Genomic DNA, 22,064 nt, shown 5'->3' on the forward strand with positions numbered 1-22,064 from the left:
TTTATAACCTAAACTTCCTTTTCTATATTCAATATTTTATATATTTGCATTTACATTTTAGGTTTATTTTCTATTATTTTTATTATTGTTTTCATACAACCCTTATAAATTTCCCTAATAAGCTGCAATCCATTTAACTTTTTGCAGTGCACAGGTACCTGCAAGATAAAGGGTATCTGAGAAGGAGTGGGATGGCAACAATCCCAATTCCAGCCTCCTCCCTCTTTGGTTTGTGAGCAGATTTCCCATTGACTTTGTGCTGTTGTATGTGAAATGATTACACACACACCCACTGTGCTTATACTTTATTTAAAAATAGCCAGTAGTTAAAGGTTGCAGTCAATAAAGTACCAAACTTTCAATGACAATATTAAAGGCTTGTTGTGACAGTCCCCCTGGTGTGGGATGGCACATTGGTTAGAGACAGTGAGGAAGGCAGGAGGTTACAGTGAGTCGTTTTCATGTGTAGCTGGGCTTAAAAAACAAGTAATGGAAATATTCTGAAGTCAGAGGAGGAAGAAGAACCCCAGGCAGGGAATGCAGCTGTCCCCAGACACCATCACATCCCAAAAACCAACAGATCCAAGCTGAGAAACGAGGGCAGGACGTTCACTCCAGCCTGGGTGTGCAAACTACTGTCACTGTGTTTGTGTCTGGCCAGGAAAAACAGCCTCACATCAGCAACACCCTCCACTCACAGGCAGGTTGTGGAGCTCCTGTGCTTACAAAGCACCCCCAGGAATGCAAGGAGTGGGAAGTGCTTTGTCCTGGCAGCAAAACTCCCCAAAAGGTGAGGATTAATTGTTCCCTTCCAGCGCTCTTTGCTGCTGAAACCATTCCCAGCTGCTCTGCTGTGGCTCTCCAGCCCCAAGGCAGGAATGGGAGGCCTGTCCTGAACACCCTGTGGAGGGAGGTGGCCCCTCCTCTCCCAGCCTGAGTGCAGCCCTGGCTGTGCCTTTGCTCTGTGCAGGGAGGGCACAGAGGGCTCAGGAGTCGATCCTTCCGTAGGAGGAAAACACTGTGGGAAGAATAAAAGGCCAGTCAGCACCAAAGCAATGCCTTGCAGTGTCCTTCCTGTCCAGGTCCCTTTAGTCTGTGTCTGTTATTATACAGTGTCATGAAGGAGAAAAACTACGTGTCTGATAGGGATTTATCCACCCAGGCCTGATTTTTTGGACAGCAGCATTTCTTGCACAGTTGGCAGCAGCTTTAACTGGTATCAGCTTTCCACAGGGAGAAACCACAGATCTCCCATCCCAGCTTCTGAGCTTGGTCAGCACAGGGAATTCTGAGGCTGCAGAAGGGCCTGATGTCAGTGGGGATGTGCCTATCCCTATTTTCCTGTCTCTGTCCTTCACTGGGACTGGTACAACAGGCCCCAACCTTCCCAGTTAAGTTTTGTGGTACTCACTTCTCTCTCTGAGCCCCTGCCCAAAGCTGCGGTACACGTGGACCAGTGCCCAGAACAGGACAGATTTAATTGCAACAGAAATGCAAGAGCCAGTGATGAAAGCAGCTTCCAGAGTGTAAGAATTCCCTTTGCCCCACTCCCGTATCACCTGCAGGAAAACGGAGACATAAAACAGTCACCACCTAAAGCCTTGAAGGCACAAAAGGCAATCGAGCACTGAATTTGTGAAACAAGTGGGATTGGGGGAAGAAAAAACCCAAACTATTCCCTTTTAACCCATCTTAGTTTCCTGATTACAGGATGAAGGGCAAAGTGTGAGGTTCCTGCTGTGCTTTGCCAGATCAAACAGGCCTGGAATAATGGGAAGAGCCTGGTTTGATGGACAGACCCCCAAGGCTGGGGGTGGCTGCAGCCCTGGGACTGTTATCAGCATCCAGAGACTGGGGATGTGAAGGAGGAGAAGCCCTGGAGAAACTCTGGCCACTCCCAGCATTCCAGCCCTCCCCAGGAGGAACAGTCTGCTCTGCCCTTGCCCTTCTCTCCCCTTGCTCCTCTCACACACATCTTGTGGGAGGTGCTGGTGCCCTCCTGGGAAAGGCTTTATCACTGTTTCAATGACAAAATAATGCCCAGAACTGGAGTTGGGTGGGCTTGTTTTGGCTACATCAGGATCAAAAACTGCTTAAGAAATCCTTTAAAATACCCCAACTGAGGCTCTGGTCAGATGCTCTGGCACCACTTGAAGGAGGGGAGGCCTTTTTGAGGAGCTCTGGATCTTGCACTGAAAGGTTTTGTTGCATTTTTCCCTAATTGTTCTGGACACTTTGCCAGTGGCAGAGACTTTCAGAGCCTCTCCCTGTCATCTGACATTGTTGCTGTCCTGAAAAGCTGATCCTGAAGAGGCAGGACGTGCCTGCTGCTCTCTAAATGTCACGGGGGGGTGAGGAAGGGCTGAGCCCCCACGTTTTGGGCTCAAGGACCCAGGGATGAAGAGGAGCCCCCCAGCCTTGCCCCAGGTTTGCTCAGTTACCGTGTACAGCAGGTAGATGAGATACACCACTTCAGGGACATTCTGGATCAGAAAAACCCACACCAGAGGCTTCAGTTCTTTTAAAATCTGTAAAAGGAGATGAGACAAACATACAGGTTTATAACTCATTGTTATATACTCCATAAAAGCTACAAATAGCTGATTTTTGAGAAGCATTTCAAGTGTTGCTCAGGCTGAGTTCTGAGTTGTAACTTTGCCCTCCTGTGTTTCTTCAGCAGGAATTCCAGTCTCTGTTTTCCACTGAGCTGGGCCAGGAGTGATGATGTCCTTTTTCTTTGGGTATGCTCAGATTTTTCTCCAACAAATGAATGTTGACAGACTGAAGGCTCCCTGTGACCTTTTTCTCCACCTCTTTGTACCACAGAGAAACACAGTCAACCTGAGGACTAAAATGTGGGAGAAGCAAGAAGACTTCACTGTCAGAACTTTGTTTCTCAGTTCATCCTGGGACTTGGGAAAGAGGACAGAGACTGCTCTCCAGTCCTGAATGGAAAGGCAGGTCTGAGCAAGGGAAAGAAAACCAGCTGAGTTGCCCTGAAATCAGTGACTGTGCCAATGTTAGAGTTGGATTTGATGCATTTAATCAACCCCAGATTCCCCCCCAAAGCCAAAACTGACCCTTCTGCAATGGTCAATATATCAACCTCTGCAAATGCACTTAAGGAGCTGTCCCATGTGTAAAGGAGTTTGTTCTGTGCCACCTCTGCTGCTGTTTGTGTTTGTCTGAACAGGGGCAGGAAAAGGAGTCCCTGCTGTGCCCCCTCAAACTGTACCAGGGCTGCAGCCTGGGGGAGAATCCTTTTCACCTTGGACCCAAAGCTCCCATGAACTGCATCTGCCCTTTCCAAGTTGCTGCCACCCTGATGTACTGAAATACATCCTTTTTCCATTAATTTTAGATTCCCTGTTTCCTAGTTGGATAAGCAGCTGTTAAATTCCTCCTGCAGAGACGTCAGTACTGTACCTGGACAGGGTAAAAAAGTGCCTTTCAAGCAGTTCCAACCCAAACTTTGGAGAAAAGGGCAAGAATATGTACTTACCCCTAAGGATATTACTACTTGAACTGTTAAGAAATACATTTGCTGTTGATGGAAGGATAAGAAATATCATGTGTAAAAACATGACACCATCTGACTGAGGCAACTCTTTCTTCTCTCACAAGGAACAGAGCCTTGTTTTGTGCCTGAAGGCAAATCAGGGAGAAACAAATCTTGTAATGTGTGAACAGCCACTGGCCAGATGAACTTTATTTCTGATGGTGAGGGGAAAATAGCTGAAAGGTTTTTAATCCTATCAGGAAAATAGGCATGGTTGTGATTAGGAGAAAGGTGTTTCTGTGCTCACCTGCCACCTGGGCCACTGAAGCATTTTAAAAGCCCAGTGCTTGGTGCTGCCTCCATTTCTAGCACAGAAATCTGTATTTCCTGTATTTCTACAGAGAAATCTGTATTTCAGCTGTCAGGAATTTGCATGAACAGCTAAAGCAAACACCCAAGGAGCCCAAAAATACCCACCCCCAAAAAAACCCTCAGCTCCTTCCTGGTAATAAAAGACTTCCCTATCTGATGTACTTTGGCCCTGATTCTGCAACCACTCTTGGAACAGTCTCAGGATTTCAGAGGAGGTTCAGTCTGACATGAAAAATGACATTTCAAGTTCACTAATCCTTCTGTTAGTCTGCAAACTGACCTTTGGAGAAGCAGCCCCAGGAAAGGACCACCCATCTTTTTGGGGTGGTTTCCAAGGATTTAAGGCCTGTGCAGTTTCACTGGGTCCGTATAAACCTCAGAATTCCAGGGACTGTTCCCAATCTCACCTGACATGGTCAGAGAGGTACAAATATTGCAGGCAGTGTGATCCCACAGGTTTCATTAAAGTAGGTGATCAAGGACTGAGACTAAAACAATGTCCCTCAGAAAGAAATAATGCCAACGTGCCTGTTTCACCCTGTGTGCTCAGCTGAGAGACACAGATTCAGAAGAAACCTTAGGAGAAGGTCTTGATTGTTTGGGCTCTGGTTTTCTCCACTCTGACTCCTTTCCCTTGGCAGTGGGATGTGGAATGGGATGGCTGTGACTCCCCAGGCTGTGCTACTGCACTCCCAGGGCTGTGTGTCCCCAGAGGTGTCTCAGTCCAACACTCACCGCGATGATGCCGATGGTCACCTTGAGGCAGCCCCACAGGGCCCCTGTGGCTGAGATGATGTTGTGAACCAGGGTGATCTTGTGCAGGCTGATCAGCAGGATGCACAGGCACAGCTGGGGGAGGCAAGGGTTGGGAGAATCACCGCTTGGAGACCACACAGCCACCAACACAACATCTGACACGAATTCCCGGCAACAGTAAATTGGCTAAAAACTAAAGTTTTTCCTCAAGGAATGGGAAACAAGGACAGAGGGACTTCCCTGGGTGCCTTAACAGCAACAACAAAGGACAGGGAAGGCAGAGAAAGCATAAGGGAATACAGGAGTGAAGTAAGAATGAAAGGCAGTGGACGGAAGTACAGAGGTTGTGAACAGAACTTGGTTCATGTCCCTCATCTGTTGTTATCTCACCCTGACTGCCCTGTGGGGCAGATTCCCTTCTTTGGGGCAAGTTCCCTTCTCTGGGGCAGGTTCCCCTCTCTGGGGCAGGTTCTCCCCTCTCTGGGGCAGGTTCTCCCCCTGTGGGGCAGATTCCCCTCTCTCTGGGGGAGGGTTCCATCGCTGTGGGGCAGATTCCCCTCTCCCACCCCAGAATCCCCTCCCCAAGTGCAGGAGGCAGCTGGGAAGCAGCATCCTGTGGGCTGGGATGTTGTGCAGGAATAACCTTTCTTATTTTAAGAGGCTGTGGATGGGTTGGAGCTTCTGGATGTCATTGTTTTTATGGACAAGCTTCCCAAAAATAAGTCTCAATTCTCCTTTAGTGATAAAATAAATGCTGATTGATTTTTATGGATTCTAACTAAGCTGCACCTGGAGGTCTGATCATGACAAATATTATCTAAAAGGTAAGACAGAGACAAGGTTGCTTTTGGGAGTTAATAATTAGCTCATTAATGATTGTCCAACATAGCATTAATAAGAGGGGAAAAGGGGGATCTGGGGGACAGAGCTCCTTACCTGTGCCTGGAGGTCAAAGGTGAGCATGGAGAAGCAGAGGTTGAGCATGAAGTACTGGGCCTGGAGGCTCTCCAGGGCTCCCCCCACCCGGAATGCCATCATGCCCTGGCTCTGGATGAGGAGGATGGCACAGACCACATCGAAGGAGCCAACCAGCAGGATGAGCACAAAGCGAGCCTGGGGGGAGACAAGCACAGGGACAGTCTGGAGCTTGGCACCTTCCAGCTGGAAATAAGAGTGAGGGAACAAGGAAACCAGGCTGCCCATTCAGACAAACTGGTTCTAAGCCTCCTGTTGGCATAAACCAACTGGTGGGACCCTTCCCAAGCAATTCCAGTGGGTTATCCCAAAAGCTGGACTTGTTCAGTTCCAGGAAAAGCACGTTGGTCTGGGTTGTATTTGCTTTAGTGGCACTCACACCAAACCTCTGCTGCTTTACAGGTGGCTGAAGTGGCAAATCACCCTTCATAATTACATTGACATGAGAATATTTATACTACCAATTATTCTGGAGTTACAGTAACTCAACTTACCATTAGAGTAGTAAAAAAAAAGTCCTTAATAATTCTTTTCCCAACTTCCACACCAGGCTTTACTTTGAGCTTCTTGTTTAATACATAAACTGATAACTTGGCTGCACACCCTGAAGTAACTGTATCCCTTTGCTGCCTGTTCCTTATTGACCCAAACAACCCACTTTGCTGCAGATAAGGCTGTTTACCTAAATGTACAATTGACAGATAAACTGAATTGGCAAATTCTCCTTTGCTCTACCTTCCTTGTTTGGTTGCCATCTCTCCTATTGAAGAATAATTTTTGGGTGACTTCACTGCAAGGAACTTCCTTCTCCCTTTTGTGATAAATATATGATAAAAAGAAAGGAATGATAAAAAGGAAGGAATGATAAAAAGGAAGGACTTCTGGGAAGCACAGCAAGGGCAAGTTTAACTACAGATCTCAGTAAGGCATAGAATACAATCCTTGTATTAAATTTAATTGCTATGAAATGCAAACAACACAATCTGGAATGGCAGTATCTCCCCTAGTTTGTTGTCTTTCTGTTTCCCTGCAGCAGGTTCCCATAAATGCCATAAAAACACAAGGCTGCATTCATGGAGCACCAATGGCTGTGTCCTTACCTATGGACTTGAGATTCCAGTTCTGTCTAAATTTATGGCACTTTAAGGCCAAACATTTCATGAATGAAAATCTGCAGCAGAGCAGGCAAAATGAAGGGTGTCCTGCAGCAATCCCATGCAATCCTTTGTTATTTCTGTTCCTTTCAGATTCTGCCATAAGGAAACTCAGAGAACAGCCCAGAGAGCAGATTGGCAGTTGTGGACGTGCAGACTTTGCTGTTCCACAGGAATCTTTTCAGCCTGGTATTTCTGGTGTCAGTGCCCTCATCACAGACACCTCACCTTCCAATCACAGATATTCAAACCCAAGATGCAGAGAAAGGCAAAAATCAATCAAAAAGCAGGAGACTAACCAGGAGCTTTGGCTTTTGCTCAGCAGGGAGGACGGTGAAGTTGGTGATGGAGCGGAGCATCACCAGCAGGATGGACAGCACGAACACGACGAGCTCCTGGCGGTTCTCCTGCAGGATGCCCCGGGTCACGTAGTACACACAGAACACTGGGGGAGAAGGCAAAGTCACTCCCAGGGAGCACAGACTGAGCACAGGGAAACTTTATAGAGTCTTCTGCATCCAGGGGACATAGTGGAATATCAAAACCAGGTACCTGAGGCTCCTCAGCTGAGAGTGTCTTTATTCTGACTGAGGAGCCTGAACTAAATACTGTCCCCAAGAAATGAAATTACTAGTTAAGAGTTTTAAATCCCTTGTGAAGCAACACTTTGAAAATGGCAATGTTTCAGCCATCCAAACTGGCAGCTGGGCACTGCTGATCTATTAACACTACACTGATTAAGTCCATTTACATATTTGAATTAAATGCAATACCATTTTTATTACAGAACTTACATTATATCATCTTCCCAGGGAGAACAGTTCAGGTGACCAACAAGCAGTTTCCTACTCACACACATCCCTCTACAGTGTTGTCTGAGCACTGCACATGGTTTGTGTGTTGAACTGAACTTGGACAGACTGCACTCACTTTGCTTTTGTTGTGGAAATTTTGGAACACCTCACCTTGCAAAATAACTGGGTTCTGTTTTTATAAAATACATCCAACCCCCAGTGACCTGTGGTGTGAACTCTGTGCTCTTTTGGCAAAGCTTAAAAGAGGAAAAGGCTTTGGTTTTTTTACAGGATGCTCCTGCAAACACTGGTGAATTCTCACCACAGCCAAAGTAACAACAGATTTCTTTTTCCATGGTGCTTCCTGCATTTCACATGTAAAATCAGCCACATTGGCAAGGCTGGGACATGGGGACAGTGTTGCCCAAACCTTCAGTGTAACACAGTAACTTCAGTCCCTAAACAAACCTTCAGAAACAACTTCCTTTTTCTCTGTTGTTAAGGGGGAGTGAGAAGGTGGAAAATGAGTGGCAAATTACAAAGTGAGTCATGGCATTTTTGGACATGCTTATGACCTCGGGAAGACCTCAAAGACTTAAGACAGTATTTCCTTGTTATGCAAATTCAGCTGCTAAATCAAAAGAAATTTGTACAAATAATTTGAAAATAAACTCTTTTGTGGGCATTAAGCTTTTTGCAGAGATGGCATATGCACATTTCTGAAAAACAGGACACCCCCTTGGTCTTGTGGGTGAACATTTTTCAACAAACTAAATCCCAACACCCCTTTAAATTAAATATTTAATTGTAAATCCAAGAGATTGTTACAGCCAGGGCATCTCTTTTTCTTTAAAGAAATTCCTGTTCTGTCAGTCTTTGTCTACGACATAGGAGACATGGTTTGGGGGAAAATTAGCTGGGCAAGAATATTTTCCACTTCCCCAGGCATTATTTATTATTTATTATGAAGGTTCTTCAGGCTGTTCTAACATTGCAGCTTCTGTTGGGATGCTGAATCCTGTGTGAAAAGCTGCTCATGAAACCAGAGGTTTGGAATTCATGTATTGTTTGGATTTTTCTAATTATAGAATCTGGAACAAAGCTCTTGTCTTTGTTGCCTCTGGGTGAGAGCTGGAAGGCAAGGACTGTGTTACTCCCACAGTCTCTTCTTTTTCACACTGTTTTGACAGCCAAGCTCTGCTAAAGCCACTTCCTCAAATAGTTTATAATTTTCATGTTCATTTCTATTTAATGCAAATGGACCCAAGAATAAGAAAATAAGTTTCTATTGAAGCTCTAATTTGAGATATCCAAGGAAGTTTGGAACTTGCTTCCAGTGGGGGAAAAATATTAGACAAAAAGAGAGATTTTTTTAAAAAAATGAGGTCCTTATTTTAATAAAATATTTCAGGTGAAGTAACATCCTTGCAGGAACTTAACACTGAGAGATGACTTCATATTTTCTTGTTTCAGATCACACATTAAAATGGGAACTGGAGGCTGACCACTCAGTATCTCTTACATAAGAAACTTCAGTTGCTGCTTAATTATACCTTGGGAAAAAAATGCATTTGTTTCAAAATCCAAGCAGTTTCTTACCAACTCCAACCAACTGAATAAAGGAAATGGTGAAATCCTCCTCGGTCTGCCGGACCAGAGTCTCTATGGTCAGCCCTATGACACTCAGCAGAGACAAAATAGTGACACAGAAGTAGATCTTCACAGGAAAGGAGAGCTCTGAGCATGGCTTTATCTGGAAAGGAAGAACACCTTTAAACACATAATGCAGAATAAACTCGTTGCTGTTCCTAAAAAATGCATCAAGGTGAGTTGGGTAAATGAGACAGTGCAGAGTTTTCCTTGGGAAAAGGAAGGGAAACTCTCCAATTGAACTGAAACTCCAGAATTGCTGAGGAAGGGAGAAGTCTAATTTACTGCATAATTAATCTCAGCCTAGATTGTCCTGATTTATACCTACAGCCTTTCTGCTTTTCTCAGTGCCTCACAAAGGTCATGGTATTCCACCTGCTGACATGGACATTGCCAATGCCCTCTATGTTGGAACATAGAGATGACCAGCAGGAAACATTCCCAGACTTTCTGTTTCAGATAATTTTAAAGACAGGGTCAGCATTCTCAGTAAGGGGAGCTCCTTGTTCCCTTTTACTAAAATACTCCAGGTGAAGCAACATCCTTGCAGGAACTTAATACAGAGAGAGGACTTCACATCATCTCCTTTCAGGTCCCACTGTGTGTGTTTGGTTTCTCGCAGGTGCTTTGAAACCAGCCACAACTCCATTGTGAGGATGGTGAAGGATGTCCCCACTCTGCACTGGGGCAGCCTCACCTCCAGTGCTCGGAGCAGTTTTGGGCACCACAGTTTAAAAAAAAAGATCTAAAGCTCTTAGAGAGCATCCAAAGGAGGGACAGGGAGATGGTGAAGGGTTTGGAGGGGCCATATGAGGGCACTGGGTTTGTTCAGCCTGGAGGAGACTGAGGGGAGGGCTCAGGGGTCTGCAGCTCCTCCAGAGGGGCAGCTCCAATCTCTGCTCCATGTGACAGGGACAGGACCTGAGGGAGCAGGGCAGGGTTAGGTTGGGTATCAGAGAAAGGTCCTTCCCCCAGAGGGTGGTGGGCACTGAACAGGCTTCCCAGGGCAGTGGGCACGGCCCCAAGGCTGCCAGAGCTTCAGGAGAGTTTGGACAACACTCTGAGGAACAGGGTAGGATTGTTGGGGTGTCTGTGCAGGGCCTTGGGTTGGATTCCATGACGCTGTGGCTGCCACCCAGCTCATCCCATAATCCTGTGTCTCCATGCCAGGAGATGCACGTTCTGTGACAAGCCTTGGAGTGGGGACACCTGAACTTCCTGGTCCACCTGCCTTTGGACACGGGTTTGATGCAGGTTCTTTCATCCCTCCCAGCAGGGCAATGACGGGGACAGGGGCAACCTGTCCCCGGCAGGGGCGAACTCCACGGAGGGAACAACTCCGAGGAGATACCGGTGGGACTGGGGAGGCACCGGGGGATGCGCTGAGCACCGGGAAGGGAAGGACGGCGGTTCCCACGGAGTGTTGGTACTCACGGGCCCGCAGGGCGTGGGGATGAGCTGCCGGTGCCGCGGGGTGAGGTTGGGCAGGGTCGGCCCCGCCGGGGCCGCGGAGCCGCTGGGGGGACAGAGTGGGACGGTCAGCGGAGCGCACCCCGCTCGTCTCCCCATCCCCATCCCCACCGCATCCCCATCCCCATCCCTACCGCATCCCAATCCCAACCGCAGCCCCATCCCTATCCCCACCGCATTCCCTTCCCCATCCCCACCGCATTCCCTTCCCCATCCCCATCCCCACCGCATTCCCTTCCCCATCCCCATCCCCATCCCCACCGCATCCCCATTCCCACCTCATCCCCCCCCGGGCACTGCGGGTGGGCGCGCCCGTACCTGCCGTCCATGGCCGTGCGGGACCTACATCTGTGCGGAGAGGAACCTGCGCGTGTGCGGAGCAGCTGCAGGAGAGAAACCTGCCTGTGTGCGGAGCGGCTGCGGGAGCGGGAGCTACATCTGTGCGGAGCAGGACCTGCGCGTGTGCGGAGCAGCTGCGGGAGCGGGACCTGCGCGTGTGCGGAGTAGCTGCGGGAGCGGGACCTGCCTGTGTGCGGAGCGGCTCCGGGAGCAGGACCCACGTCTGTGCGGAGGGGCTGCGGGAGCGGCACCTGCCTGTATGCGGAGGGGCTCCCGCATCGCTTCCGGGGGCCGCCCCGCGCGTCACTTCCCCGGCACGGGCGGGACGAGCTCCCGCGGGTCCCTCCCGGGCGGAGCATCCCCACCCGCGCCCGCGGGGCTGCGGCGAGCGCGGGCCATGGAGGGCTCGGCGCGGCGGAGGATCGGTGCGGGTCTGACTGTGCGTGTCCCCCTGTGACCCACCCACCCACCCTGCTCCCTTTTGCCCTTCGGGTTCTTTATTTCCTCGTGGTTTCGGTAAAATGGCCTCTCGCGAACGCGCGCGGCGACAAAGGGGCGCGCCCGGGGCTCTTCTCCGCCCCGCGGGGATGATGCGCGGCCGGACCCGCCTCCCCGCCGGTGCTCCGGGCACGGCGAGGGAGGGGAAGGGATGGGTGGCCGCATCCCGGGGAGCCGCATCCCGGTTTTACCGGAGCCACGCGAGCACCTCGGCGGCGTGCGGGGACCCCCCAGGTGCCGGCCGGGATGCGGCGGAGGAAGGGCGGGCAAGGAAGGGAACGAGGGAGGGGGGGAACCGATGGAGAGGAGGGTCCCCGGCCGGCCCTGGGCGGGGGGATGTCGGTGCTGGAGGGCTCTGAAGAGCCCTCAGGCCCGGAGGTGCCGGGAAAGGCCGCGGTGCAGCTCCGCTCCCGCGCGGGGGATGCTCCGGGCGCTGCGGGAAACGGGAATGCGGGCGGGAATTGGCTCCGTGGAGCTGGCCCGGAATGCGGAGGGGAAGGCTCTGAGAGTGGGTAACCAGGAATAGAGTTGGAATGCGAGGAAGTCTTAAGCTATTTCCATCTTTCGGCATCTTCTCTGCACGGGAGCTGTTACAGTTTTGCTATTGTGTTTTATAGCCTGTGTTTATAACATCGTTACCACGGCGTGAAACTCTCAATATTCACAATTCGCTGAATTCTGTGCTCTTTGGAAGCACCGTTTGGGTGACCTCTTGTGTAATAGATGAAGGGTCATGGGCACAAATCTCTTTTTTCACTGTCTGGTCAGCTTTAGTTCCTCAAACACGTGCAGCATGTTTGAGCTTTAGTTTTTCTTGAGTAAAGCTGAGTTTATAAAGTTCTTTGGGGATGTGTTTTCTACCTTAATACAATATTGTTACTGGTGGTGGAGTTAAAGGTTGGAGGGGATACAAGGAGGGGAGGAAAAGGCACTGCTGGTTCCTCTGAGCTGCAGGACTGAGGCTTTGTGTGGAATCCAAGAGAAACAACTGCCAACCACTGCCACGTTTTCAGCTGTTGGTAAACATCAGCTGCTGGTTGGCCTTGAGGGAGGGAGACTGAATTAGTTCCAGATGGAGAATCTTTCAGCCCATTTAGACTTTCCAGATGATTTAAGCCAGCAGGTCAGTAATTTAGGGGAGTAATTCTGTTCTTTGCTGTTGTGCTTCCTGCCATGTGTGGAATCTGTGATATCAAAGCTGATATCCCAGCACTGGGAGTCTCATTGTGCTTAATTGCTTGGGCTTGTAATTGAGATGTATAAACAGGTAAGATGTTTAAAAAGCTGGGATAACTATTTGAAATTAGATGGGCATTTTTTTAAAGACCTGAAAAAGGAGGAGGAGGCAAGAATCCATTTTTCTTCACAAATTCTCTTGGAGAATGTGTCTCCTCCTTCCAAGTTTTGTGTTGATTTGGGTTAGCACAAGTCCAGGGTTTAACATGAGTGTGTTGAAGGGAGGGTCTCATACCTTGGTTTGCTGCTATCACGATTTCCTGGGAAAATGGGAAGAGATAAGGGAGCAGGGATGGAAATCTTCAGTCCTTGGCTTTAACAGCAGAACTGAAGAACATGAGGAATGGAAAATTTCACTGTAAAGCAGCTGCTCTGTAGGATATCAAGACTGACATGAGATATTTAACTCTTTAGTACCTCTTTATGATTTATTTGAGATGCCACATTGGGCATTAAAAAAGCGTGAAGAAAATAATGTGTTCTGTTCACCCATTCACACGCTCCCAAAATCAGGGCAGGTGCAGCAGCTCTTGTTACAACTCCTGTACTTCTCTTGCCATTGAATATTTGTTGTGCACTGTAGTCCTATGATCTCATTTCAGATGGCTTTTCCAAGATGTCCAGTGATGAACTTCCCCCAGAAGAATTCCTTTTTAATTCTATAAGGCCCATGGGCTTGTCTGTCCAACAAATGTGCTTCTGGAAAAAAGCATTTAAAATGTATTTTCCCTGAATGTTTGTTCACTGAGGAGCAGAAGATCTCCAGTCCCTTGTTGCATCCTCATCTGATTCATCCAATTTTCATTTGCTCACAAGTCACAGGCTGCAAAAATAAAAGGAATAAACTCAGTGTGTTTTGATGTTGCAGATCAGCTGCTGAGGTGCAATTTCTTTTTCTCACCACAGATTTTGAACCAGGGAGTGATTTGGTGTTGGCTGATCCTGCCTGACTGGGGAGAGATGAAGGTCACAGGGGGTTTGTTGTTCTCTCCACTCTGCTACTGTAATTGGCCACACTTTGTGTCATTTTGCTCTAGTTGCAAATAATTTAATGCCTTGTTTCTGTCAGACCTATTAAAAAACGTTTTAAGAATTTCTGCAGGTACTAATATTGGATTGCAAGGTACAGCAGATCTGAATGGCAAAATAAATAATGTTGCAGAAGTAGTAAATAGAGAACAAGTCTGTTTGGAAAGCTCTTGGACATATTTTCCTAATTTTTTCCCTCAGTTTCACATTTACCAGCCTGTGTTTGTGATTATTGGGAGTTACAGTCCTTGACTATTGATTGTTTATTTGACTGGGGTTGATAATGAGTTAATTAGCACTAAGGGGACAGGCTCCTGCCTGCATTTGCTGGATTGGGGAGATTTTTCTGTGGAGAGGTTAAAGAAGACCTTAAGCTGAGATCAAAGACACTGGAGAATCTGGAAGAGGAGTGAGTTAGGAATGGAAAGGCTGTGTTGATGTGCTTTAGAGCAGAAGGAACTTAAACACACAGAGTCTGGGGACTGTGTGTGCACGTGCTAGTTTAGAGTTTAAAACCCTCCCTTAGATAAGTTCTTGGTGCTTAATCTTGGTATCATGACATGAGGGGTTACACATCCAGTCTGAAAGGCTACACAAGTCTTTTGATCTTTGATTAAGTGCAGGAGAAATGTGGTATCTCTGCTGCATTAGGGATTTAAAATGGCATTACATTCAGAGCTCCATCTTTTTCCCTTCTTTCCCTTTTTCCCCTCATTCTTAGGCAGAAAACACAGGACAGGCCACATGAAGAAGAGTGTGGAGTTCACTTTTAAGCAAGATGTTCTTTGGAGGACCAAGCACAGCTTTCCAGGCCATGGGAGATGAAACATTAATCACATGATATTCGTGTTCAGCCAAGAGCTGATTCGTGCTGAGGACAAACGTTAATTCCTTGACGTCACCATGTCCTCGGTGACGAGCGCTCAGACCCCGGAGGCACCGAGTCCTCCCAGCCTGGAAGAGAAGCCAAGGGGAAAGCCACTCTTCCCCCTGGGCTCCCTCCTTGCTGCCAGGAGTGAGAAGCTGGTGCTGGCTCGCAGTGACAGCGTGCCCGAGGAGAACGTCCTCAAGATCACCATCACCGAGACCACGGTCATCGAGTCCGACCTGGGCATCTGGAGCTCCCATGCTCTCATCTACCTCACCCTGTGGTTCTTCTTCAGCTTTTGCACTCTTTTTCTTAACAAATACATCCTCTCCTTGCTGGAAGGGGAGCCCAGCATGTTAGGTATGCCTTTGCTTTGCACTTGAAGCCCAGGAAGATGTTTCTATGAGAGATATTCTGTTGGAACGGGGGTGGAATTGTTGGGATCCTGTGCAGGGCCAGGAACTGGACTGGGTGGTCCTTGGGGGATCCAACTCGGGATATTCTGTGGTTTGACAACACCAGATCCTCCTGTATAAAGCTGAGGGACAAAATCATAGAATCATAGAATGGATTGGGTTGGAAAAGACCTCCCAGATCATCAAGTCCAACCCTTGGTCCAACTCCAGTCCCTTTACCAGATCATGGCACTCAGTGCCACGGCCAAGCTCACTTTAAAAACCTCCAGGGATGGGGAATCCACCCCCTCTCTGGGCAGCCCATTCCAATGCCTGAGCACTCTCTCTGCAAAGAATTTCTTTCTGCTCTCCAACTTCAATTTCCCCTGGCAGAGCCTGAGCCCATCGTGCCCCCTTGTCCTATTGCTGAGTGCCTGGGAGATGGTTCAAGTGAAATGCAAAGGGTTGGTTGGGAGATGTGGAGAGGGATGTTAGGATTGGGGCCTTCAAAGGGGTTTCTGACACTGTCCTTTCCTTTGCTCATTGACAGATGAAACTTTGCTCATAGAGGAGCTGTGGAAAAAAAAAGTAATTTTTTGTTTTCTGTGTTGGAGGGTTTAAAAAAGGAAACTCTTGAGTCACCTGACAGTCTCCAGAGCTGCTCAGTGCAAGCACTGTCTTTGGTGATCTCTGTCATCCAGTGGCCTTCTTATTTATTTTTCTTCTCTTTATTATTTCTCAAAGGGAAAACAAAGGACAGTTTGTCTGTGGCCCAGGTTTGATGGGTGTGCTCCACCTTTGTTTTATTCTGCTGCCTTGCTGGTAGAGGCAGAACTAAAGGGCTTTTGGGAGAAGATGTAAAATCTGGACAGCACAGGAGTTTGTTTGAGAAGTTCTCTGAGGTTGCTTGATTTGTCCAAGTGATTTTATCTCCCCTCTCATCCTCTTTAGGTGCTGTTCAGATGCTTTCAACCACCTTCATTGGCTGTATAAAAATGTTTGTTCCCTGCTGTTTGTACCAGCACAAAACTCGCATCTCTTACCCCCCCAATTTCATCATGATAATGCTCTTTGTTGGATTGATGAGGTAAATGGGTCAGTATTTCCTGGACTGTGTTTGCCAATAGTTCCTGTGGTGATATTTGTGTTTTTCTGAACAGAAGCTGCATTTTCATGGCCTTTTTATTCTTGATTGTAAAGTGCTTGGAGAATTCACCTTTCCTCCCTCAAAAAATCACAAGATAATCTAATTTTTTATTTTCTGTTCCTTCTCCCAGATGTCAATTTTTGCCTTCCCACCACATTTACCTTCTTTCAGAGCACATTCTCTTTCCATTTACTTTCTTCCCCTTCTCTTTTGAGGCTGATGTTTGTTTAGTGCTCTGGTGTTTACCAGCCTTTTGCCTCAAAAGCCATCCAGGCTATTAATATTTACCTTTAAAAAAGTCAACATTTGCTGTGTGCTGGGATAGAACCAGTTTGTGGTCTAGGAGAGAATAAGAAGAAATTATTTTGTTTCCTCTGCGCAGCAAAACTGATAAGGAATAATCAAATAACTGATAAATTAAATTAATTTAATGATTTAAACCATGGTAAATATGTAGCATATCTAATTTACACTAAGGATGGATAACTGCAGATAAAATTTCCATGGTGAATTACTGTTTATCAGCAGATTTTTACTTTTTCAACTGAACCTATTGAAAACTTTGGCTTAAAAACCTGTCACTTGAACCTTAGACTGCACTAAAAAGTAAACTTTGTTTTCTGGAAATCCACTGCACAGCCCAAGAAATTGCACCATTGCTCAAGGGTGCCTTTATTTGGGCTAAATAAATAATAAAGTTGCAGCCAAAGCTGAAAGGAAGAGATCTGAGCCTTTGCTCCTCACAGGGGCTGAGCAGTGAATATGTACAGCTAATCTGATCATTGCCAAGACTGTTAATTAGTGCAGCTCCCACTTATTAACACAGAGAAATTACAGTGCAATTCCTTCTGTGCTGGAGGTCTGAGGAGCTCTTAAAGCCTCGTTTTATTTTCTGCTTAATTTCTTCTAACGTTCTAACGATCTTTGGATTTTTTTCCTCCATTTCTCCCACTGTTCTTCTCCTCCAGGTTTGCAACGGTCGTGCTGGGCCTTGTGAGCCTGAAAAACGTGGCAGTTTCTTTTGCAGAAACTGTGAAAAGCTCAGCTCCCATTTTTACTGTCATCATGTCTCGGATGATCCTGGGGGAATACACTGGTGAGGATTTGGCTCTTCAAATGGGATTTACTCACTCTGATTTTTTTGGTAGTAGTTATTTAGTTGGCCATGGAGAAGGAAAGTCCACCCAAATGTTATAAATGCAGCTGGAAGAATTATTCTGAACTCAGTGAGTGGAGGATATAGAAGTAAAAAAGGGTTTATTTTAATGTAGTGGTATAAGAGCATTGTTGTTAAGTAATTTTTCTGTCCAGAAAATATTATTGTGGCCTTAAATAACTTAAATTCTGTGTGTTCCTCCTTATAAGGATATGGGCAGAATTTAAAATGCTTGAATTCCTTCACTCTGTTTAAAAAAAAAACCACCAAAAAAGGCCCCACACAACTGGCACACCATGATGTGATCCCCTTGTGGCTCCAATCCAACCTCTGCTCTTTGCCTGGAGGGATTTTTCCTGTTCCCAGCAGTGCCAGAGCTCAGAGGGCTTTGGGATGCACAACAGCACCAGGCTGGAATCAGGCAGAGGAAGGAGAGGAATTCCATCACAGGGTGAACAGAGGGAGCAGAACTTTATCCTGGCATTTGGTGACAAATATGACACTAAGACACTTTTCAGCCCATTTTTCTTCCCAAAGGAGATATTTTATCCCTGGGTTTATGTCCATGTTTTCTTCAGGACCCTCGTGCTTTTAAATCCTTTCACAGCTTCTCTGTCCTTCAGCTACAGGTGGAACTTCAACTTTCAGAAGCTGAAATGATTGGAAATGCAGGAATTGAGCTGAGTTTTCCCCTTTTGCCTTGCAGGACTGCTGGTGAACCTGTCCCTCCTCCCTGTGATGGGAGGGCTGGCCCTGTGCACGGCCACTGAAATCAGCTTCAACATCCTGGGCTTCTCTGCAGCTTTATCCACCAACATCATGGACTGGTAAGGGCTGGCACAGCTCTGGGTGGGCACCAAAGGGATTTTCTTCAGTGCTTCTACTTAGTTCTTTTCACTGCCTTTAAATGGTGGTGTCTAAACTGTACTTTTAACAAATGCCAACTTTGTTTCTCATGTCTGTGAGCATTAATGAGATTAAATAATACAATCCCATTAGTTAAAAAAGTTCAACCAGGCTCCTTTCTGGAGTTGTAGAAAATGCATTTCCCCATCTGAGGGACACAATTGTCATTCTCATGGATTGACTGACTTTTCCAAAGCAAAATCCACGGATATAGTGATTTTTTTTTTGATTTTTTGTTTTTCAGTTTGCAAAATGTCTTTTCCAAAAAACTACTCAGTGGAGATAAATACAGATTTTCGTAAGTATTAAAAATATTTTGATTATAGATGGAATTTGGGCTGCATGTATTTATCATTATATTGCACCAGACAGGTTTAACCAAAATCCTGTCAGTAGGGAAAGGAAACCCCTCTGTGCTCCCACTGCAGTTGGAGTTTCATGCTCAGCTACAACTCCCACCATACCCCAGAACAATCCTATTTTCACAGAAACCAGTCCTTACTCTGCACTCAGAAACCATCCCTTAACACTCTTAGGCAAGCAGAAAGCACCTTCAGAACTAAACTGATGGGGGTTTTTAACTACAAAACATAAGCCAGGAGTAAAGTCTTGTGCTAAAAAAACACCTTGTATTTTACCAGGTGATAAAATCCAGGTGATAAAATCTGTGCCTTCTGGCCCTTCTCAGCCAACACAAAGAGCAAACACTGTCTTTGTTCTGAAAAAGGAAGTTTTAATCATTTTAATGAGTGTTTTTTCTCCTCCATAGAGCCCCAGAGCTTCAGTTCTACACAAGTGCTGCTGCAGTGGTTATGCTTATTCCAGCCTGGATATTTTTCATGGTAATTTGGATTCACTAATGTGGATTTATGTTTTCTCTGTGACTCAGTTGCATGTTCTGCTCACAAGGTTAATCTGAACTTTTCCCTTTCATTCTTGCCATTGTTTGAAACCACCCTGATAATACATTTCATTTTGCAAGAGGTTGGGGGAGTAAAAAAGGGAAAATTTTCCAAGGAATAATTTAATTTAGACATGAGTTGATCCAAAATGCCTGAATTTATCTCAGGATTTTTGAGACAAATCATAATGATGTTCTAAGTGCACTTGAAGTTTTGGATAAAGACAAAAGTTTAAATATTTGTTGACTTTTTGTTGATATTCACATGGTGTACAGGATCTTTGAAAATAAAATTAAGCTAAAGTGAGTATAATATAGCAGGTTAAATATGTATCCTTTATATCCTGGCATTTCATTGCTATGGATCAGGGTTCAGAAAAGCAAAGAGCTCCCACACTGGGAAGTTCAGCCAGGTGAGAGCTCATTTTCTCACATATTTTGGGTAAAAAATTATATAATCTATCTTATATGTTTTAAGTTTTGATTTGCTGAAGTTTAGTTGTAAAACTACATCTGCTTGTAACAGGAATGAGTTAGGTGGAAAATAATTTTTAGATTTGTTTATGAGCTAAACACTTAAATTTCTCTTTTTTTTGCATTTAGGATGTTCCTGTGATTGGGAAAAGTGGGAGAAGCTTCAGCTACAACCAGGACATTGTTATACTTCTCTTAATAGATGGGGTCCTGTTCCACCTACAAAGTGTCACAGCCTATGCCCTGATGGGAAAAATTTCTCCTGTGACTTTCAGGTAAAACTGTCAGGAACACTCTTTTATATCCTTTTTCCTTGCTTGGTGCTTCTCTTTGAGATCTGAGCAGTGAAGGGCGTGCAAAGAGCTGAGGGAGGTAAATCACAGAACGGGTGGAGCTGGAAGTGGAGTCTGAGTGGGTGTTTGAAAACCAAGGGAAACATCCAAGCCCTGTGGTGTGGGGGGTGTGACAGAGCTTTCCCTTGGCCCTGATTTTCCCATTCCCCCCCTGCAGTGTTGCCAGCACCGTGAAACACGCCCTGTCCATCTGGCTCAGCATCATCGTCTTCGGCAACAAGATCACCAGTCTCTCGGCCATCGGCACCGTCCTGGTCACCATCGGAGTGCTGCTCTACAACAAGGCCAAGCAGCACCAGCAGGAGACCCTGCACAGCCTGGCCACCCCAGCCCAGCCCACACAGGGGCCCACTGAGGACACAGAGCCACTGATTCCCAAGGATTTGGAACCCTATGATTAACATGGCCATTTGTTCTTCCAGCCGAGGGTCACTCAAGGGAGCTCGTCCCTAAAGGGGTTGTTCCTTCAGCTGTTGATGCTGTTGGGTTCCTTTGGGTTCAGGTCAAGCCTGTAAGCCTTGATCCTGGGACTTTCAGCAGGAAGGACCTGGGAAGGACCCAGAAAGCCTTGATGTGCTGAGAAACTGATGCCCCACGCAGAGGACCTGAACGTGGGCTTTGGTGTCTGTCCTCGACTGCAGAGAAAGTTCGAGCCTGTGTTAGTGGAAGAACTTCAGTGTCTTGTGGGAAGGCAATTCCTGTCTCCTTCCCCATCAAAATAATGTGAAAATGTGGGCCCATCACTGCATTCTGCTGCAAGTGGGATGGAACTGGGGCACAGCTGAAATTCCCAGTTGTTACTCTGCATTTCTTGCATTTGGGGCACCAAAACCTGCCAGAGCTCCAGGAGTGTTTGGACAACACTCTCAGGGACAGGGTGGGATTTTGGGGTGTCTGTGCAGGGACAGGGATTGGACTGGATGATCCTTGGGGGTCCCTTCCAGCTCAGGATATTCTGTGATTGGAAGAGGGAACTCCCTTCTCTCCCAACAAACAACTTATTCCGGTGTTTTCAGCTGAAGCAAAGTCTGGGAATGAGTCTGTGCCCCAGACCAGTGGTGAGCAGATACTTCCAACTACAAATCCAGGAGTGAAAAGTGTTTTTTCTCCTGAAATTTCATTCTGATCATGTATTGACAAAACTGAGATGGAAATATTCACACATATCCACATAAGTGGAGTGGTGGATTCCATACTTGCAGTTGCTTAGGGGCAAAAACCACTGGAAACTTTGGTGGTAAAGGAAGCAGGATCTGTATTTCTGTAAGAAACAATGTAATATTTTAATTTCTTGCATTTCTGCCATGAGGAAATAAACTGATGGGTTTTTGTATTATTTCTAAGAGTGCAACAAAATGCTGCCTCTTAGAAACTCAGGGTTATGCTTCTGACCTGTGTGTGTAAAGTATTTGTGTAATTCCTGATGGTGTAAATAATCTGAGGTGTCTGTGACAGAGGAAGGGAGGAACATCACCCATAAACTGAGGCAAATCTTTATTTCTGCTGCTCTCCTTTTTTTTTTTAAAGGAAATTCAGTTTTGTGGTAGATCAGAGTTGAAATGTTCACTTTCCTTTTCAAAATTCTTAAGGCTCAGTAATCAGCTTTGGCAAAAAAAAAAGCACCTGTAGCTACAAAACCATTCCAATGGACTGTGGGGGGAACATAATTATGTTAAAATGAGCAAATTTCCATAATTGCCCCTCTTCTGGAAGGCTGTACCATGGATATAGTGATGTTGATGGTAAAAATAATTGCTGATAGGAGGTTACCAGTAGAGTTCTGTGAAATTTGGGCTCGTACATTTCCAGTTGTTAAGGAATTCCAGTGGCTTTGTGAGCTGTTCCTGCAGGGAGCAAAGGTGTGTCCAAGGGCCTCTTTGGAGCAGCTGTCCCTGGGTCAGGAGGTTGGGCTGGTTTTGGCCCATCCTCTCCCCAGTTTACATTCCCACACCTGACTGGTTGCCTGGGGCACGTTCCCCTAAAAAATGCCAATTTTTTCCTGGCTGTGGATGTGTGATGTGTCTGTGGTATTTTATTTCTTTTGTACTTCTGTCACTTTTATAAAAGCTGTGGACTGTGCCGTGGAGCTCTG

General features: G+C 46.4%; 2 protein-coding genes across 6 annotated transcripts; one reads left to right on the top strand and one right to left on the bottom strand.

Moving 5' to 3' along the window:
- Positions 1 to 290: 290 nt before the first annotated feature.
- Positions 291 to 11,457, bottom strand: LOC139681890 (uncharacterized). Of its 2 annotated transcripts, XM_071575658.1 has the most exons (9): positions 10,989 to 11,457; positions 10,635 to 10,716; positions 9,150 to 9,303; positions 7,056 to 7,201; positions 5,564 to 5,740; positions 4,607 to 4,720; positions 2,442 to 2,528; positions 1,412 to 1,559; positions 885 to 1,018 (listed from the first exon to the last, which is right to left on the bottom strand). In XM_071575658.1, exons 1-9 carry the CDS (start codon positions 11,366 to 11,368, stop codon positions 987 to 989), a joined length of 1,320 nt encoding a protein of 439 aa, XP_071431759.1. In that variant the 5' UTR covers positions 11,369 to 11,457; the 3' UTR covers positions 885 to 986. The 2 variants fall into 2 exon arrangements, with proteins under 2 accessions (XP_071431758.1, XP_071431759.1); XM_071575657.1 differs by lacking the exon at positions 1,412 to 1,559 and having other exon boundaries at positions 291 to 1,018.
- SLC35E2B (solute carrier family 35 member E2B) lies at positions 11,146 to 22,058 on the top strand. 4 transcript variants are annotated; one of them, XM_071575659.1, is made up of 9 exons: positions 11,146 to 11,448; positions 14,494 to 15,000; positions 15,987 to 16,122; positions 17,151 to 17,278; positions 18,045 to 18,165; positions 18,489 to 18,542; positions 19,014 to 19,086; positions 19,749 to 19,894; positions 20,130 to 22,058. In XM_071575659.1, the coding sequence occupies exons 2-9, from the start codon at positions 14,676 to 14,678 to the stop codon at positions 20,371 to 20,373; spliced, it is 1,227 nt and encodes a 408-aa protein (XP_071431760.1). In that variant the 5' UTR covers positions 11,146 to 11,448; positions 14,494 to 14,675; the 3' UTR covers positions 20,374 to 22,058. The 4 variants fall into 4 exon arrangements, with proteins under 4 accessions (XP_071431760.1, XP_071431763.1, XP_071431762.1 ...); XM_071575662.1 differs by having other exon boundaries at positions 14,498 to 15,000; XM_071575661.1 differs by lacking the exon at positions 11,146 to 11,448 and adding an exon at positions 11,455 to 11,525.
- Positions 22,059 to 22,064: the final 6 nt, after the last annotated feature.

Source organism: Pithys albifrons, chromosome 22 (assembly GCF_047495875.1).
Source record: "Pithys albifrons albifrons isolate INPA30051 chromosome 22, PitAlb_v1, whole genome shotgun sequence".
Taxonomy (NCBI): Eukaryota; Metazoa; Chordata; class Aves; order Passeriformes; family Thamnophilidae; genus Pithys; species Pithys albifrons.

Coding starts and splice junctions, on each gene's coding strand:
- LOC139681890 (XM_071575657.1), bottom strand. CDS start 11,368: ATGCTCCGCCCGGGAGGGACCCGCGGGAGCTCGTCCCGCCCGTGCCGG. Junction 10,717..10,988: donor CGCACGGCCATGGACGGCAG/GTACGGGCGCGC, acceptor CTGTCCCCCCAG/CGGCTCCGCGGCCCCGGCGG. Junction 7,202..9,149: donor TATTCAGTTGGTTGGAGTTG/GTAAGAAACTGC, acceptor CTTCTCCCCCAG/TGTTCTGTGTGTACTACGTG.
- SLC35E2B (XM_071575659.1), top strand. CDS start 14,676: ATGTCCTCGGTGACGAGCGCTCAGACCCCGGAGGCACCGAGTCCTCCC. Junction 18,166..18,488: donor TCCACCAACATCATGGACTG/GTAAGGGCTGGC, acceptor TTTGTTTTTCAG/TTTGCAAAATGTCTTTTCCA. Junction 18,543..19,013: donor GGAGATAAATACAGATTTTC/GTAAGTATTAAA, acceptor TCTCCTCCATAG/AGCCCCAGAGCTTCAGTTCT.